Here is a 19,418-nt window from a genome sequence, read left to right on the forward strand (position 1 = left end):
CATGGGCATGGCTGCAGGGACAGGGACGGGGACACTCACGTGTTGTTGACGATTTGCAGGCGCTCTCCTTTCTTGAAGGACAAGTCCGTTTCAGTCCGGGACTCGTAGTCATAGAGGGCCACGAAGGTGGTGACTCCACCTGCGACACAGAGCTCTCAGCAGGGGCACGGCCATGGTGCTGCTGCAGAACAGCGCTGGGTGCCCCTCACCAGGGATCCCCCTCTCCCACCATCCTCCCACGGGCCAACAACACGCAGATCTGCTTCTCCCCCAAGCACAGAGTCCCTCAAAAGCAGAAGACCCCAAGAAGCTGGCCCCGAGCCCACAAAGACCCAACCGAGCCCCTCCCCGCCCTGCCGAGCCCCAGCCCACACCAACCAGCCAGTGCCCCGGCACGCTGCGGAGAGGTGACCGTGTCAGAGGTGTTGAAGCCTCCAAAGAGCTTGGGTTCAGCAGCCATGGTCCCGAAGGCGCGGCTGGGGGTGCGGTGGGCATCGGGGGCTGCCGCCTTGCTGGGCGTCTGCGAGGTTGGGTAACCCCCATGGTGGGTGTTGTCGGTGGGCTCCAGGCTGCGCCGGCGCTGGCTGGGGTCTTTGGGCTTGCTCTTGCTGCTCCCCATGGTCCCGGGCTGGAGGAGACACAGACACGCAGAGGGCCTCTGTTATAATCGTTGTAATTATTATTATTACAGTTACTAAGCAGAAGTCGCTCTCCAGGGCCTGGGTGACAGATGCCTGCCCACCAGGAAACGAAACAACCTCTGGAGTCTGTTCAAGCATCAGCTGCCGGGAAGTCTGGCCACCCTGCCCTTGCCCTGGGACAGCACTGCCCCTCCATAACACTGAGCCACCTCCTGCGTGGCCACAGCAGCCAGTGAAACACCAGGAGTGGAGTTTTCAGGACACACTTTGGGAGCGGAGGGAAGCACACTGAGCCCTGGGAATGTGGAGTGAGGATGCTGAGCATGGAGCCTGGACCTGTGGTCGAGAGTGCAGCAGCTCAGGGGCCAGGCACCCGCTGTGGGATGCAGCTCAGTCCCACCCAGACGCGTTTCCTCGTGCATGAGAGTTGGTACCAGGGCGTGAACAGGAGAAAACAAGACACAGACAAATATCCACGTGCCTGGATTACTGTGACAACAGAAATTTGGAGAACCCACAGCTGCATCACTGCTGGCTCAGGATGGGGATTTAATTGCTGAACATGTACCTTTGAAGTCCAAAACATGCAGCAAATGGGATAAAAGCTTAAATCAGGAGCAGTTTCAGGCAGCTCACAGCTAAGGACCAAGGGATCTCGGCTTTATATATAGTCAAATAGTTTATATATATAGCCTTCCTTTCCACTCAAGATCACACTCTATAAATACCTTCAAGGTAATGATATAAATGAAGGAAGGGAATTATTTGCAGTCTCCAAAGATGGCAGGATACCCAGCAGTGTCCTGAAGCTATGGAAGGAAATATTTAGGCTAGATCACGCATGGCAGGAGGAAAAAGGGAGGTGGAGACAACCAGGGAGGAGACTCTCTCTGATAAGAACACAGAAGCAGGGAAACAGCAGAGGAGGCAGCCACTGCCTGTGGGGTGTGGGACCTGGATTCAGCCACTAGTGAGGCTGTGCCAGGGGTTTTTCTAGTCCAGCTTTGGAGAGAATTCAGGCCAAACCCCCACGAGCAGGGCCAGAGCCATGGGCAGCCCCAGCAGCCTGCACAGCCCCAGTGTCAGTGGGGCAGAGCCCCTGGCTCCTGCCATGGGGAAGCTTAAGGGTGCCAGGCACAAGCTCTGCTCCCCTCACAGCTCCCCTCTCCACAGTGCTCGGGGCTTATTTCCCAGAAGACACAACTTCCATCCACTCTTTTCCAGCTCCCACATTGTACAAGCAATGTACACAAGCAGAGTCCTGGTGTGACCCATGCTGGCAGGATCAGACCCTGCCAGGGTCAGGGAATTGGAATAAACTGATTTTTTAGGAATTAGAATAAACTGCTAGGTATGACTCCAGAAGCCACTCCAGTGGGGAGAAGAGCTGTTGTTCCTCCTATGGATGCAGGAACAAGGAAGGACCAATGCCTCTATCTGCCACGGGACCCAGCCCACGTGTATCTGTCCTGGACTTTGGGGTTCTCGAAGCAAAGAAAGGTCAAATATAAGCTCTGCACTGGCAAATTCAGAGGCACATCCTGCAGCCAGGGGGGAGGGGGTCTGTCCCATAAATAAATGCACTTTAAAAGCCTGGTGCCGAAGATACTAAAGCAGAACTGCAGGGGAAAGCAGGACCCTAGAAGCAAAGAGAAGAAGCCCCCACCACCCCATCCCCAGCAAGCCCCTCTCTCACCTCTGCCCAGAGCTCCAGCACCCACTGGCACTCCTGGGATAGCAGCAGCAGTGCAGGGAGGAAAGTGGGGGCACAGTGGGGCTGTGACCGTGTGGCTTGTGACTGCCCACGCGACCGTGAGCAAGGGCAGAGCTGCTCAGAGTTTCCCCTGGAAACAGCACTTCCCCAGGCAGGAAAACTCCCTGGCTGGGGCAGCGGATTTAGCAGCACTTCGAGGACACAAGTGTCCCCTGAGCACACCCAGCCTGGGTCAGCAAAGGATTTATCAACATGCTGAGAAAATCAGAGTACAAAATACTCAATATGCCCAGAGATTAGCCAGGACCACAGAGATGGGAGAGTGGATCCCCAAGGCACTTCCCCAAAGCAGGCGAGTCCTTGCCTTCACACCCGAGAGCCTGTGGGCACAGGATGTGCATCTCCCAGGCATGTCCTGGCCAGGGATGCCATGGACCATGAGATCATCCCTCCTGTGCAGAGGTTTGGGCAGGAGAGCTCTCCAACGGACATCAGAGCTCCCACCCTGCACTGGGGTGCTGATCCTCCTGGGCAAGGGGTTTGCTGGGTGTGCTGGTCACCAGGACATGATGCTCCAACGGGGCCCAATGCAGGAGGAGCAGGAGGCATGAATCCATGGTCCTCTGGGGAAGGGGCTGCAGAGCAGCGAGCTCTGCTCCAAGCTCTCCTGTTGGTTTGCACATAAATACCTGCACGCTCTTGCTTCGACTTGGCTAGTGCAAAATGCAGGCTGGCAACCCCAAACTGTGCCCAGAGGCACTGGCAGCCTTGCACCATCCCCACTCTGAGTCCCAGGTAACTCAGCCCACAGGACCATATGGCTTTAGCCCTGTGGCTCTCCACCTGTTCCCAGGGAGGAGAGGGGCCTGAGAAATACCCTGTGACCCCAACATCCCCCTTGGCAGCCAGGGAGGAAAGGGTGCACATTCCCCTGGGAGAATGCAGGGTTGTGCAAGAGCCTGGCAAGGAGTGATTAATGACAGCAGGAATGTGCTGTGTACTCAGGTCCTGGGAGGCACCAGGGAGAGATCCCCCTGCTTCCAGCAGAGCCATTGATGAACTCCCCCAGAGTCAAAGGGCAGACAAGGAAGGGGGTGAACCCACCACCCAGTGTGGCAGCTCCCAGCACACCCCAGCAGCATCACTGGGGGCTGTGGGACAGCACTACAGCAGCCAGACTGCAAAAAATACCCATGGCCAGCAGCTGTGCTGTGTTTATGTCTAATAAATTTATGTCTAATAAAGACAGCATTTCCACACGCAGCAGGCTGCAGGGATGCTCAGCACCGCCAGCATCCAGCCAGGGCAGCTTGTCCAACGCCCAGTGGGATATTTCCCTGCTCCCTTGCTTTCCACAGCGAGCAGTGCTGGGATGGGGGGCTCAGCATCACTCCCCACCCCGGCCAGTGCCTTCGTTTCCAGCAGGGCTTCCCTACTCCCCCTCCCAAGGCTTGTGTGGCAGGCTGGAGCACGGCCAGCATTCCCGTGCTCGCTCTGACTGATGCGAGGTGGCGGATGAGGCAGCTTTCCTGCGGCGGGGATTAACACCCCGGGCACGTCGCAGCCTGCAGGAACTCCCTGCTTTCCGCTCCGGGGGGTCAGCGCCAGCAGCACATCGTGAACCACCACCGTGATGAGTTGCGAGTCCTCAGCTCTGCCCCCCGGGCCGGCCACGCCTCGGCGAACACCCAGGGAGGGTTCAGCCTTTGGCACCTGCACCCAGCCCCCAGCCCACCCACAGATGCTCGAACGCCAAATCGGCTGTGGCAGCGCACCCAGGGCCCCAGATGTGAGCCCCCCCGGCAGGTAAAGTGGCCTGGTTCCCCCTCCCCGGGCCATCGGCGATGCCTTACCAGTGCTTTCGGCTACAGCCTCGCCGCGGGGTGGGGAGGTGCCTCCGGCCAACTCAGCTCAGCTCCCGCCGCAGCCTGCGAGACAAGGGAACGTCAGTGCCCGCGGCAGCACCCGCGCCCCGACCGTGCCCTCTGCCCCCGCCACGGCCGGTGCCCAGCACTGCCACTGCCCTCCTCCTCCTCCTCCTCCTCCTCGCCACCCTCCAGCGCGGGGCCGGCAGCTCACACCCGCCCGCTCTGATCTTCTCTCATGTGTGAAGAGGGGACGATTCTCTGCTCCACTTCATCAAACCCACCGGGGACGGGAGAGGAGGTGGCTGCAGCCGCCCCGGGCGATGTCCCAGGATGGGAGGGAAGCGTGGACACCCCCAGCGCAACGAGTGATTTTTCAGAAGAGAAACAAAGCCAGTTCCTCCAGACACACCAGCATTTTCAGCTCTGCTGCTCCATCTCTGGACAGCCAGGACCTGCGGCAGGGAGGGTCGGCTACCAACTGGGGACCTTGTCCCCTGGGATGAGTCACCTTCTCCACTCCCAAAAGCACAGACAGATGCTACAGTACGAACCATGCACAAGGTCTGGGAGGCAACATGTGCTGCTGAAGCTCTGACTCAGCCAAAAAAGGACATTTTAGCTAAATTTTTGTAAAAGGACAGTTTTCTGTCACAAAATCGTGCAATGGTGAGACACTTCTCAGCAGCAGTGGCTTGGGGCAGAGCTTCAAGTGGAAAGCAGACCAGGAGAGTCAGGGCTGCACCTGGCTCTGCCACCCCTTCCCATTCCCCAGATCCTGCAGGAACTGCCTCTGCTCCCTCCTCTCCTACCAAAAGCAAAATCTCTCTCCAACCAGCCCTGCTCACCCAGTGCTGAGCAGAGGCTTGAGCTGCTCCCAAGGGGCTCCTGCTCCTGGATGGAGGGGATTTAGCCCCCACAGCTTCACAGCCCCGAGCACCACCCCAACAGGCTCCTCTCCCAGCTGGAGCCCAGGTTTCACACCTCATCCAAGGGGAACATCCCGGTGGCTGCCATGCAGGGGCCGTGCCCCACCGCAGGTTTGTTTTGATGGCCTCCCCTTCCCGCTGTTAATAAGTTTTGTCACTATTTTTAGTGCATTTGATTAGGATAATGAGCAGGAGCTGACTGACAGCTCTTCAAGACGTTGAATGGTTTGTAATTTGTACTTGACGAATACTCGCTGGCAATGATTGCACAGCGGGATGGAAGGGGAAAGCTGCAGCCCCAACTCCAGGCTGCAGCACATACAAATAAGGCTGTGCCAGCACACACGTGGTGCTCGTGTCCCCACCACCCAGGCATGCTGTGACATGGGCTCCCAGGCACACGCTGCAAGGCCATGATCATGACCGGACCAAATAGGGCCAAAAAAAGCCATGAGGGAAACCCAAACAGGCCTGAGCTTGGAGCCAGCCATACACTGGGTGCTGAGGTGCCAGGTCCTGCAACAGGGAAGGGACAGGTCCCCATGTGGATGGATGCACTTGCAACTTCACAGTGCCAGGCTTGGGTGTTTGGTGGCTGAAAGTGGCTGCTGTGGCAGCAGCCTGGCACTGCCTGGCACATCTGGCACAGCCCAGCACAGTCCTGCTGCTCACTTGGCAGAGGTGCTGCCATCCTCACCAGCATATCACTGGTATAGCCATGGCCAGGCTCAGGCAACTGGCCAGTGCTGCCATCCCCACCTATCTCTGTGTGCTGCTGGCTCTGCATTAAGGGTCTTCCCGGCCCCCCATCCCTCCCCAGCTGGAGGGGAGGATGCCAGGGCTGAGCCCAGCCATGCACCCTGCCCGGGGCAGAGGCCGCAGCAAGGAGAGGCCAACCCCGCCCTCCCCTCTCAAAAAGCAATTAAAAATGAGGCACACTTGGCTGCACAACTCAGCTCGGATCAGATCACGGCACGCGAGACAGTGGCGTCCCCATCCTCCCCCGCCGGCGCTGGGAACGCCGCCTGGACTGCCCAGCATTCCCACACCTCCACCGCCCGCGCTCCAGGGTCAATCCCCCCAAAAATCAACTGGCAAGTTGGGTGGCAGGAAAGGCTCCATCCTCTGCCCTACCTCCCTGCAGCAGAGATGCTCTGGCAAAGGCAACAGCGAGGGGAACCGGCTGCCCTCCCGGCAAGTCCCGCTGTTTTCCGCCGCGCCTGGATGGCTCAAGGATACAATGGCCGTGGAACGGGCAGGCTGACAGCGGGCTGGCAGCGAGGGGAAGCGATCTTACCGTCCTTGCAAAGACACTAACAAAAGACACTGATTGGGAGCAGACAAAACACAGCAGAGGCAGAAACCTTGGGAAATGCCGCGACAGGCTGGGGCCCGATACCAGACACCAAGCCTTGGGGAGGGAAACAGGCTCTGTCCTTGGGGCTGCTCTGGGGCCGGGTGGGTGCTGAGCGGCACTGCCAGCAGGTGGGATGGGGGGGTGATGAGGGAGAGCAGGGCGAGGGGCTGGGGCAGCAGCACCCACCCACTGATGGAGGAAGCCGAGCTGAGCCGTGTCCTCGGCTCGCAGAGCCCCGGCGAGATTAATCACGGCAACTGTCTCACACCAGACTGAAAAATGAAGCGTGCGGGACGGCGGGCGAGACAAAGCAGCCTGGCGGCACCCAGCCCATGGCAGCAGGCACTGGGGACAGGGAGAGGCAGAGAGCGGCGATCCCAAACCCATCGGACCCCTCCCTCCCCTTTGCACACAACCAACCCCATCCCAGCAGCACTGGGGTCCTGCTGGGGCAGATCCGTGCGGCACAAATGGAAACCACATATGAGGTGTGCCATTTAAACCAGAGGTCCTGCGCTGGGGGCGCTTTGCCATCCCCTGTGTCCCCCTGCGTGGGTGGCACAGTGACAGGTGACAGCAGTGCTGCCCATGCCATTGTGGCCCCCAGACAGTGGGGTCAGTGCCAAGGGTGATGAATCACCATGGTTTGGTCAGTGCTGCTGTAACCACATCGAGATGGTCTTTTAATCATGTTAAGGTGGCCCCCCATCCCTCTCCCCACATCACCCCCTGCTCCCTCCCCCCGTTTCAGTAGGAGATGCAGCTCTGGACATGCTCGCACAGCAGTTTCCCCCTCGCTCCCAGGGGATGCTCCCGGGTTTGCCCTTTCCCACGGCAGCATCACGGCCTGGGGCCAGCGAGCGGCAGCACAGCCCCCAGTGCTTTGGGGTGCTCCAGCTCAGCCCACCATCCTCTCTGTCACCCGAATACAGCCTGTGAAAAAAGTGATTCCTGTCCCCCGTCCCATGCCACCAGGCTTTGCTCAGTACAAAAAGGGGAACACAGGCACATCTCTGCCAGGCTGGGACCTGTCCTATTACAATGAGTCCCAGGTGGTGTGAAAAGTGGGAGCTGCTCCCTCAGCCCTGCAAAGTGGAGTGTGATGCTGCAGACACTCTCCCTGTCCAGCTGAAGTAGTGAAGGCATGTCTGGACTGTGCCATCAGCCCTTCTCCACAAGGACACTTGTTTCTCACTTGCACTGATTCCTAAAACAGGAGAAGCAATGCAGAGATGCTCCCTTCATCTTGGCTCCACTTTGGGGACAAGCCACAGGCAGGTGCTCCCAGTGCCTGTCCGGGACCTCCACTTTGCTCAGCTGACTGCATGTCAAAGGCACCTGAGCTAAGGTGCCTCTGCCCTCCCCTGGGTCCCCCCCACTGATGGAGAGCTCTCCCAGATGAAGGAATGGCTGGAGGAGCAGGGCAGCACAGCTGCTGCGTGGGGGCCCAGCTAAACACTCCCCACAGATATAAGTCCCAGCCCCTCCTACCTGACCCTGTCAACTCCTGTTAAATTTAAAACCATCTTAATTAAAGCTTCACAGCCCAAGCAAGCAGAGGCCAGTTTGTCACAAAAGGGGAAAGGATAATTAGACCAACCATCCAAATTCACTCCCCCCAAGCACGGGGGAGAGCCACAGTCAGGAGCGGTTCAGAATGCCTCCGACAAGACATGTCAAAACAGGGAGTTTAAAAGACCAAAACAAACCCCCAAGAAGCACAGAAGCATGCTCAGGATGTTCATCTGGCCAAGAAACTGGGAAACTCCAACTGTGAACACAGAAAGCATGCAGGGAGCTCCAGCTCTCCCCACCATCACAGGGCCGGCCCCTTGACAGGCAGATTTTGGCTCTCTGTGGCCAAGGGCAGCGGCTCTGCCAACACCAGTGGCTGCACACAGCTGCAGGCTGTGCCCCCACTACCCCCTCAGCACCCCAAAACTGGATAAGGGCAGGGGCAGCCCGATGGTGGGCACCCTGCAAACACCATCTTGCACAGGGCTGGTAGGAAAAAGCCACAAGCCTTATCTCCCCAAAACAATGCAAGTGGCTGCCCAGAGGGAGCAGGATGTGCTGCAAGTTGTGCTTGCTGGTGCCAAGCTGAGCGCTCGGTTTCAAGCCTTTTTCTCCCCCAGGGGATGGGAGAAGGGAAGGTGGCCTTTGCCAGACCTTGTCACAGCCCCATCACTGCACTGCAGCACACCTGGGTACCAACAGGATCCATCAGTGTGTGGGTGCATCCCTTCTGCACTGCAAAGGGCATCCAACAATTGGAGAAGGGAAAACAAAGCTTTCTCACCCCAAGGGCGGTCCAGGACAGGAACAGGGTCCAGAGTGGTGGTAGGATCTCTGGCAGGAGGTGCTCAAAGCTGGCTGGGTGCTGTGCAGCCCAGTCGTGCTGGCGCTGCTCCGTGTCAGAGCAGGGATGCCTACCACTGCCTCCCAGCCTGACTCAGCCTGTGCTTCCAGCATTCCCACCAGGACACCAGCCAAAGCCAGGAATTGCCCAATCTGCTCCAGCAAATGCTTTCCAAGGCACACAAAGCCTCTGGCCTGCATTAACCTGAAGCCATCTTCTCCTAGACAGGTGATGAGGGCACTGCTCTCCTCCTGCCAAATCCAGGAGAAGGAAAGCGAAAGGAAATGCTTCCAAGGGCAGGAGCACCTGTGGGGCTGGTAAGACACAATGCTGGGCAGGGAAACACTGATGTGGAGCTGAGGTGGCACTAGGAGCTGGAGCTCTTGGCCACCAGGACTGCCTGGAGCCATGGGGCAATGCTTCCCCAGAAGAGCCCTCTGGCTCAGCAGTGGGGGCTCAGCACCGCCCAAAATGTACCTTTTTAACACTGGTCCCTGGGCATGCTGGCACCCATGAGCTTCCACCACCTGCCACCTAGTTCAGCAGCTTCCCATGGCCTGTCACATCAGTGCTGCTCCCATCCTCCTCCAGGCAAAGCACCAGGAAGAGGGACTGGCCCTGCAGGAACGGGGTGATGGAGACTTGATGACATGAGCTGGCCTCTTGAGGAGGAGGGAGGATTTCTGTTCCCCATTTCTGCAGTGCCTCTCCCAGCACAGGCAGCCTCAGGCTCCAGGAAATGGAGTTAGCTTCTGCTTTCTGGAAGGGAACATCAGCCCCGGGTGCTCTCGGGGGATGGCTGTGGCAGCCCCCAGCCCACTCCGTGCCCGGCTCCTGGGGAAGGGGCAGGAGGCAGCGGGAGGCTGAGGTGACTCACAGGTGGCTCAGACCCGGCCACCCCGGTGGTGCCACCTGCACCAGCTGTGGCTCTGGGGCTGCCACACCCATTCCAACCCGGGCAGGCAGCAAATCTCCAGGGCAGGGGGAGGAAGGGGGCAAGGAACACAGGAAGCAAAAAAGCTCCAGATCTGAGCAAGTTACAACCATCCCCGGCCACGCTGGCGTCACTGCTAAAACATTTCCACCTTCAGAGAAACCAGCCCAGCCAGTCCAGCCAGGAGGGGAGCTCCTGGCACTCCACCAGCCCTCTGGGGCCAGAGCCGCAGCCCCACCGGCCCTGCAGAGGGGTCCTGAAGGACCCCCATGGTGGGAAATCTCCCAGCAGCCCTCCTGACATGGAACAGGAACTGAAAGACTCACTGGGGAAAAAGGGAAAATGCAGAGAGGGTATGTGGGTACGTGCACCCTCAAAACAGACCGTGGGGCTGGGCATCACCCCGCTCCAGGCTGGAGCCACAGGGACTTGGCAGGACACGTGCTGGGGTTCACTGCAATGGGAGGGGTCGAAGGACATGCCAAGCAGAGGCCAAGGCTCTTCCATCACTGATTTCCAACACCCTCACTTTGCAGACCCCTGAACAGTTTCAAACTAATAAGCAGGATCCTGCGCAGCAAATTTATGCCGATGATCAGATTATTTTTCCAGGTTTTTCCGGGACTCTGGGGCATCTGCCTGACAAGCCACGTGCTCCAGGGAACCGTGGGGCCATCAGCCCTGACACACACACGCTGCAATGTGGCTGCAAGAACAGGACTGGATGTACGCTCGATTCCTGCTTTCACCTGTGTGGGCAAGGATGGGACTGGGAGCACCTCCTGCAGCAGCGGGCACAGCCTGACACTGTGGCTCTGGTCTCAGCACACTGACACACAGGGAGCCTGGACATCATTGGTGGCAGAGCCCTCAGAGATGCTGGTCCCCACAGCCACTCCCATCTGCACCACCAAAACAAAGCATCGCTCAGGATGCGTCAGACGAAGCAACCAGGGAGGGTCTTAAGGGGCAAACAGAGATCAGCCAGCCCTGGAAACCATTTCCAAGCACAAAAAGCTGTGTTAGATTCCCCAGCTGCTCCTGGGGCGAGCGGGATGCTCAGCAGCTCCGATGGAGAGGATCCAGCTGGGAGGTGCAGCCCCAGACGGTGCTCACTATCAACAGCCTGAGCAGATGAAAAACAAAGAAAAACGCTGAGCTGGTGTCTTTATCCCTGTCACTCGTGGAGCAGGGAGCCAGGCTCTGCACACCTCCAGCCCTGCACCACTTGCTGCACCCATGGTGAGGAGCAGGGACAGGCTACGAGTCAGGTGGATGGGACCAGCAGTGTGGGACCAGCTGCACGCAGACCTTACACCCTCCCATGGCACCTCTCCAACCCCCACTAGCACTGCTCATCCTACAGGGACAGGATGAAGGGATGCAGGAACAAAGGGATGAAGGGCATCTCCTCTGCTTTCCATCACCTGTGGCTGATGGTGCCTTCAGCACAGCCCCCCTGGACCACGGCACGAGAGCTCTCCTTGTCCCCAAAGCACCGAGGAGGGCTCAGATGTGTGTACACACAGGTGCACACACATCCCCACTGCTGTGCACCTGTGCAGGCAGCTGCTCTCCTTGCCTGGCCCCACCCATCCTATCACCCTGAGCCTTCCCACCCCACACACTCCCAGACTCAGCTGCCCGTGATGCTGGAGCAGGGAACTCATCCTGGTCACAGTGACTTTTGCAGCTACATCTGTGCTCTTCCTAGTCCCACAAAATTCTCCCTGGCCAGTGCAGCAGGGTGCTCACTGGCAGCTCCCCCTCAGCTGTGCCAAGGATTCCCAATTCCCTTCCCAGCACAGCAGGGTCCCACCAGTGCTTCCCCAATGAACTGGGGAAGGAAAGGGTCCAACTGAGCAGGAAGCGACTCCAACAGACTTTTTTTGTAGCTTTTTTTTTGCAGAAGTCAGCAAGCACATGCTTCCACCCAGGAAAATCCAAAGACCAGCAGCACCCAACCCCACTACCACTGGCTGCAGCCACAGCTGAGGATGAGGAAGGGGGTTGTGCTTCATGAAGATCAGATTCTATTTGCCCTGCCTAAGGTGGGGCTTTGTCTGTGGGGTAGGGCAGTGCAGCTGGGGCTGGGAAAGGGAGAAACTGAGGCACACACTTGATGTAAAACCTCACCAACCTCCAACAGCAGCTTCTCAGGTGCTCCCTGGGGAAACTGAGGCACACAGTGCTCCTTACTGGGTGGGGAAGCAAGGTGGAGCAGTGAAACCCAGACACAGCACTGTACCTCCAACTCCAAATTCCTTCTAAAGGGTGCCCCCAGGTGAGACATTTTTAGGCTCAATTTAGCACTGACCTGACCCTGTCATGCTGTCCCCAAACCGGTGCATGGCGTGGGAGGGGGGACAAATCACTCAGGACTTGTTAACCTCACTTGTGGTGGAGGGGGAAATGCAGCAGTGGGTCTTTACCCTCATTGCCCAGGTTTTTGCTAGCCAAGGTTGCCAAACACAGTCAGGAAGGATGGGAGCAGCCACTCCAGGTGGAGGCTGTTTTCACAGCATACAGTCAGGTTTTCTTCCATCCATCCACCCACCCATCCAGCCAGCCAGCCAGTCCCAACACAGCAGGCTTGAGTCCAGACGAAACCTCACGGTCATAGGAGCGAGACCACAACAGGTCAAGCATGGGCAGGGACCAGGAAACTGGGGGCTGGGAAACTCAGGACCAGCCTCCAGGACTTGCAGTGCGGGAAGGAAGCACAGAACACCCCGAGTCACAAGTGTCCCCACATCACATGCTGGCAGTGGTGCTGATCCACCAAAGCCACTCACCCTTCACTGCAGACCCCAAAGCCACCCTGTGCCCTTCTGGCGTGGGGCCCACAGCTGCAAGGGGAGGGCAGGCTCGCTACGCACGAGCCCAATTTCTTATACTTTTGCCTTAAATGCCCTGGGCAGTTCTGTTCCCCAAATTCCTCCAGACGAGCCCACCAACCCCACACGCCAGCCTATGGATAGCTCAGACGCTGTATTTCCATTGAGACCACCCAGAACCAAGGGGCTCGGTCAGATTTTTTTAAGAGCTGAATTAAAATCAATGACCAGCCCTGCCTTGCCCAGCAGCCGATGCCCCTCTGCTCCCCAGCCCTCCCAAACCCCTCCCTGCTCCGCAGCGAGGGCAGCCAGCAGATCCATAGCCCGAAGCGAAGTCAGCGCAAGACGCAGATTTGCAGGTCCTGGTTCCTGGCCCGGGTTCAAACCACACTTGCTCCTGAAATCTGTTTCAGGGCTGTCTTTTCCGAGCGCGCGTGTGCACAGGCATGTGCGCGGCAACCCCGGCTGCCAGCACAGCCGGTGCCGAGGTCACTGTGCCAGCGTGGGGCTGAGCTGGGGGCCCGGGTGCCCCCGAGCACAGACCTCAGCCCTCCCCGACGGAGCCACGCTCAAACAATCCATAATATTATTTTTTTCCCTCCTAAGCACACGATAGGCGGCACTGGAACTAGATGACATGGGGGGTTGGAACTAGATAAGAGTTAAAGTCCCTTCCAACACAAACCACTCCACGATTCTCTGATATACTGGACTATCTCCCAGCTGGCTGCCCATTTAAAAGATGAGGAACCAAAGGCTTTAGAACAGCCCCGTGACACATGGCATGTTTTCTGCTGATGGGTGGAAACTTCAGCAAGACACGAGCCCCAGGGAGCTGGTCTGCACCACCCACAGCTACAGGCGGTTGGGAAGAGAGGTTTGGACTGGAAACAGCAACAACCCGCGCTCCTGCCCTAGGAACAGCTATACACGGATGGTTATTTCCATCCAGAGGTCCGAGCTGCTCTCCAGGCATGGGATGAGAAGGTTCTCTCCCAGGGAGCAGCGTGGGGATGTGCCACTGTCTGACAGGGCCGCTTCCGATGGGATGCAGGCTGGACACATCTCTAGGCGGGCTCTGGGGTGAGATGTGGAGCGCTGCGGAAGTGAGCTCAGATGGGAAATTGTTCCAAGAGATAAAGAAACAAGTTGGAAACCGAGCTGCAAAATAGACAGTACAGGAAACAATAGCACTTCAGATAGGCTTTCCAATTTCCCTCAGCCATGCCAGGAGTCCAGCACTTTGCCCCAGTGATGCACAGGGGTCCCCCCCTTAGACAAGCTGGGAGGAGGCACAGGTTGTTCACTCACTCCTAACTCTTCTCTTTTAAGGTCTTACAGGCATTTGCTGATTATTTAAATGAGAGGTTATGGACCAAATCCTTCAGGTCTCATTAGATAAGAGTTTAGCTCTGTGATGAGCTCAAAGGCCAGGTGGGATCCCACACCACAGCAGGGAGAGGCAGACGGGATTTTAGAGGCATGGGAGCTCCATGGTCCATCCCCTCCTTGCCTTGGTGAGTCCAGTAAAATGATGCTGCTTTGCAGGAACTGCCCATGCCGCTAAAGGCCATCCCCACCTTGGATCACTGATGTCCCCTCTGTGCCACCAAGGCAGCAAATGACCCTCTCGTCTCTGCAGCAGAGCCTCCACACCAGATGGTCACTGCAGCGCTCTCCTCGTCTCTCCCCCAGCTCCCACCCAGGGGCTGGGATGGCCCTTTCTGCCTCCCCACGAACCTCCAGGATTTTCCATCACTCCGGCACAAAGTCATTAAAGGGCAGAGCTATCATTAGGGCATCTCCATCACAAAGGGAGCACTGCAAGGCCACTAACGATCGAGACAGGGAACATTGGACTTCCCCTCCTGCTGCTGCTGCGCAGCCCATAAATAACCCTGTCTCAGGCTGTTTTGGCAAAGCCAGGAGGTGTTTGGAGGAGCCTCTGCCCTGCTGCTCCCAGGTCAAAGCTTGGAAGTGAGAATTGACCCTCGATCTCCCAAGCAAAGGTGTCCTTCCCTGACAACCAGGCATTAACTGGCTAATGATTACAGAGACACAGCTCCCCAGGGAGCCAGCACACGAGTCTCAGAGACACAGAATGCCAAGGTTTTCCTACGGCTGGATTTGGAGCCAGCCAAAGCGGCACGGAACAGCTGGCTTAGCACAGGGCAGCCAGGATCAGCCTCTCCAGCTGCAAAGGTGTCAGGGGCAGCCCCACAGTGCAAACAACAAAAGGGATATTGCTTTGAAGCACAAGATTGCTGATGTCCCCCTGCACAACCCCCATCCTCATGCCTTTCCAGACAGCCTTGTCAGCCCCCCACAACTGTCTGACCAACACCTGATGCTCGGGGGCCTGGGCACGTGTTGAGCCACTGGGTTCTGAGGGGGTCTCCAAGCCTGGCAGGGATGAACAGGTTTCCACCAGCAACAGCTGGGCCTTGAGAAGGTCTGTCCTGCCTCGGTTCTCACACCAGTCACTGCTGGCAGTGAGTATGTCCTCAGCAGAGAGGAGAGCAACAAAGCTCCCCAGCTCCCTCCTGCCATACACCTCCTCCTCAGGGAGCACCAGCCGGGCAGTGGGAAGAAAAATGAAGTCTTTTGTTGCCACCTTCCCACAGCTTAGTTTCACAGAGCACTGCTAGGTCTGTGCTGTCCTGTCCCTGTCCCTGTTGAACAGGTAGGAGCTCACCCCAGGAACCCCCTGGGCCCTGCATCCTCCACTGTTCCCAGTTCCTAATGCCACAGGGTGGTGGAATCTGTCTTGGGGGACCCCCCAGCTGCACAGAGCAGCCACATCATGTCCCTTCCTTTGCATCACTTCTGGCGACCAGGAGGATGGGTCATGGCACACACAGGGCAGCACAACCTGCTCCCTGCCACCTATAACCTTCACTGCTGCCCAGTGTCTTTGGGACTGGGACCAGGACCAGGACCACAGTCACCTCCTGGGCTGAGCCCTGGCACAAGACAGCAGCCTCTGGGGTGAGGAAGGGCCAGGGAAGAGTGCACTGTGCAGGGCCAGCAGAATGCACGGAGATGCAACAGATCCCCACTCAATCCAGCAGGTCTCACAGGAGGCTGTGCAGCTCCCTGAGACGATGCTCAGCACCAGACAGGACCACGCCAGGACCAGCACCACAAGATGCCACCCTCCTACTACCCCTGTCCCCAGTGCACACAGCCCTGAGCAGTGGCCCCATCCCTGCAGGTTGCCCCCCGTGTCCGTCCCAAGTGGCACCAGGACGCAGCACAGCCTGTCTGGCAGTGAGCACGATAAAACCACATCCCGACCCCAGTGGGGCTCAAGGCAAAAGCCACGACACTCTTCCATGGCACCGGGGGCTGGGACATGGACAGAGGGAACACGGCAGTGCCACTGCTTGCAGCCACACGTGGGGGTTGGACCGCCCAGCCTGCGATGGAGGAACGTCCCGGCTGGATAAAGTCGTAAATCAGACAAGCTGGGACTCTGCAGCCCCCCAGTAGGGTGAGCCAGCCGGACACAGCGAGGGGCACAGCGAGGGGCACAGCTCGTCAGGCCCACCAGGGCTGGACACTGGCCCCAGAATCACCGGTGAGCAAACACGACAAGGGAAGCAGATCACGAGACATCAAAGCAGGGGGGCGATGAATATTTCATGTCCTGGCCTACATACAGCCCGGCTGTCCCCGCCCTGCGCTCCCGGGGGTCCCCCACAGCCCCTGAGCACAACAAAGGGGAGTTGCAGGCAGGCGGGGCCGCCCCGCCGGACCCCCCGCGTCCCTAGCTCTGCCCCGCCAGGCAGTGACATCCCCAGCCAGACCCACGGCTGACCCACCACACCATGTGCATCCCGCTGGACCCACAGCCGCCTCACGGACACCCCGAGCCAGACCGCGAGCATCCTTGTGGGGACCCGCCACCAGCTCTCCGGGCTGCGGGCATCTCCCACTGCCAGACCCACAGCTGCCCCACCGCAGCCTGGGCATCCTCGGCTTGACCCACCGCCGCCTCGCCAAACTGGCGGCATCCCCGGTCGGACCCACAACCAGCTCGCGCGTACCGCGGGCATCCCCCCCGCACTTCTCCGCGGGCATCCCACTGCGGGCATCCCCCCCGGTCCCCGCTGCGGGCATCCCCCGCCGGACCCCACGGCCGGACCCCGGGCACTCCCCGCCAGATCCACTGCCGGACCCCGGCGCTGCCCCCGCCGGACCGCGGGACCCCCCGCTCGCCCCACACCGGGCTCCCCTCGCCGCCCCCTCCCCGCCGCCGCCGCCGCCGCCGCTCACCTCCCGCCCGTCCGCTCCGCGGGGCCGCCCCCGCCGCTCGCCTCCAGCGCTCGGCCCCGGCTTTGTCTCCGCGCCGGGGGCGCGGCCGCCGCCCCCCGCCGCCGCCGCGCTGGGTGCCCGCACCGCCCCGCACCGGGCCGGGCTCGGGGCTCGGGGCTCGGGGCTCAGGGCTGCGCCGCCGGCAGCAGCATCGCGCAGCGCCGCGGCCCCGGCGCGCTGGTGCCTCGCCCGCCCCCGCTCACCCCTTCTGCGGGGCGGGGGGGAGAACCGCGGGGAGGGGAAAATAAAAAAAAAAAAAAAAAAGAGTAATATGGCAGCAAACCGGAAACGGTGGATGGGGGAAAAAGGCAGCAGCCCCTCCCCTCCCCTCCGTGTTTTTTTTTTTTTTTTTTTTTTTTAAGGGAGAAGGCTCCGGGCAGCCGGGCTCCGCGGGGCGCGCACGGGCCAAGGGGCCGCCCCCGCCGCCGGCTCTGCCGGCGCGTCCTGGCCCGCGGCGGGGGAACCGCCTGGTCGCGCCGGGGACACGCGTGGGAGCGGCGGCCGCGGTCCCCTGGGCGCCTCACCTCGCGGGTCAGGGGCTGGGGGGGGCTCCCAGCCCAGCCCAGCCCTGCTCGCCCCGCCGGGCTGTCTTGGTGTGTTACCTGGAAGCCGGAGCTGGTAACAGAAAAGTGGTTTTCGAGAGGCTGAAACCCGGCTGAGTTGGGGTTCGCTTTATTAAACAGTTCTAACACACGGCGAGTAGCAGGGGAAATGCTGTTTTGTGAGTTTCTGTACCTCCGCATTCCCGGGAGGGACACCTCGCCTTTCCCAGGGGGCTGCAACCCACGTTCCCCCTTCTCTGAAGTCAGGAGGCAAAACTTCAGTGTTGAGGAAAAGCAGACAAAGATAAGCCCCGTCCTGGGCCTCCCTGGGAACTCGGGGAACTGTGGGGCTCTTCGGACGCAGGGTGGGCACACAGTGCTGTGTGGGTATCTGCCCCGTTTTTGGGTTAACACGCCTCCCCCGGTCTCCCCTGCAGCCCGTGCCGCCCTCCAAATCAAGGCAGCGTGGAGCTGTGGGTGTTCCCGGGGCACCCGGTCCCGGCTGGCAGCATCACCCTGTGCAGGGCTGGGAGAGGTGCGTGTCCCGAGTGCTGCTTGGGCAGGTGGGCTCACGGGGACACTTCCTACCGTCTCTCCCCTTGTTCCTCAGCATCCTCCCCTTCCAGCACTAGGAGGAGGTGGGGAATGCCCGGCTTTCCGCAGGCAGGGAGCAGTGCCGGGGTGCACACGTGGGCTCGGGGCTCAGCCGGGTGTCCCGACGCCTGCACCCAGCCCGTCGGGGCTGCCCGACCAGCTCGGCGGCGCTGGCAGCCCTCCCACCTCCCCCACCGGCGATCCACTAAGGAGTTCCCTGTCACGTTATCCTCCAGGAAGAAATGGGGTGAAGCAGCCCGCTCCTTAAAGCCCCATTTGGCTGGTTTATGTGGCACGCTCGGCTGCTGGCCAGCTCCAGTGACCCGGGGGCTGTATTTCCACAGCCAGCACCCTCCTCTGCCATCCCTGCCCACCCCTCCGACCAACCTTGCAGCCAACTCCGCGGAGTTTTCCGAAGCCCCCGTTACTCTGAGCAAGATCTGACACTTCAGAAACAATTTGGGAAGTTAACAAGCTTTGGAGAACCGTGTGGTGGAGTTTTTCTTTCTGTTTCCCACTCCCTCCCACCACCCCTGCCTCTTCCTTTTGAGTTATTAAAAAAATATTTCCCATGACACTGGCGAAGGCCAGCGAATCCATGAGTCACCAGGAACAGGGAGTCATGCACGCGCCGATCCATCACCCGTGGCCAGCACATCGCGAGGGGCCCTTCCCTGGGAGGAGCCGCCGCCGATAAGGTCCCTACAGCCGGGCAGGGCCGACGCTTTCCCTCTCGGCTCCCTCCCAGGGCCAGGCAAGGGCGGCCGGGTTCCCCGCACACCCCCGGGATGTGTGGCCGGGGAGGGGCCAGCCCCGCTTGCTCCTTGCTGGAGCATCCAACCGCAGCCCAGTTTGTACCGAGGCTTTTTGGGGCTCAGCCCACCCCCTCTTATCCGTGTGGCGTGGGGATGTGTAGAGAGGGATTCCTCAGCCTCATGTCCGATGTGGGATGGAGGAATGAACCGGGCGGTGCGGAGCAGTCCCTGCTCTGCTCACCCACACGGACACAGCACAGGAAAAGAGGGGGTTCGCCGATGCCTGGGGAACCCCGCACCTTCTCCCTGCGGTGCTGCACAGGGACACTCCCCTTCCCTCCCTATCCCAGGATGCCCGGAGCACTGCCAGCGGGGAGAGCACTGCAGGGGAGCAGGGACCTGGCCCCAGCCCCGGGGTGAGCTGGTGAGGATGACTCAGCCTCTACTGGATCCAGACCCAAATCTAAGATGCAATTATGACTTATAAATATTTGTATTTTGTTTTTCTCTTTTGCAATCAACTCCTTTTCTCCAGGCTGTCCTGCAGTCGGAGTTTCCATCTCCAGCCGTGCTG

At 59.6% G+C, this 19,418-nt stretch overlaps 1 protein-coding gene across 3 annotated transcripts in view; it reads right to left on the reverse strand.

Moving 5' to 3' along the window:
* SRC (SRC proto-oncogene, non-receptor tyrosine kinase) overlaps positions 1 to 18,580 on the reverse strand; it is a 29,604-nt gene extending 11,024 nt beyond the window's left edge. For 2 of the 3 annotated variants that reach the window (XM_051803036.1, XM_051803034.1), the window contains exons 1-4: positions 16,915 to 16,951; positions 4,209 to 4,283; positions 379 to 628; positions 40 to 139 (exon numbers count right to left, since the gene is read on the reverse strand). In XM_051803036.1, coding sequence (XP_051658996.1) covers positions 40 to 139; positions 379 to 619 — 341 coding nt within the window. In that variant the 5' untranslated portion in view covers positions 620 to 628; positions 4,209 to 4,283; positions 16,915 to 16,951. Of the gene's footprint in view, positions 1 to 39; positions 140 to 378; positions 629 to 4,208; positions 4,284 to 16,914; positions 16,952 to 18,476 lie in introns of those variants that run through there. The other variant, XM_051803035.1, reaches the window with a different exon arrangement.
* Positions 18,581 to 19,418: the final 838 nt, after the last annotated feature.

The sequence above is a fragment of the Manacus candei genome, unplaced genomic scaffold (genome assembly GCF_025592945.1).
Source record: "Manacus candei isolate 608988 ecotype Guabito, Panama unplaced genomic scaffold, ASM2559294v1 h1tg000057l, whole genome shotgun sequence".
NCBI lineage: Eukaryota > Metazoa > Chordata > Aves > Passeriformes > Pipridae > Manacus > Manacus candei.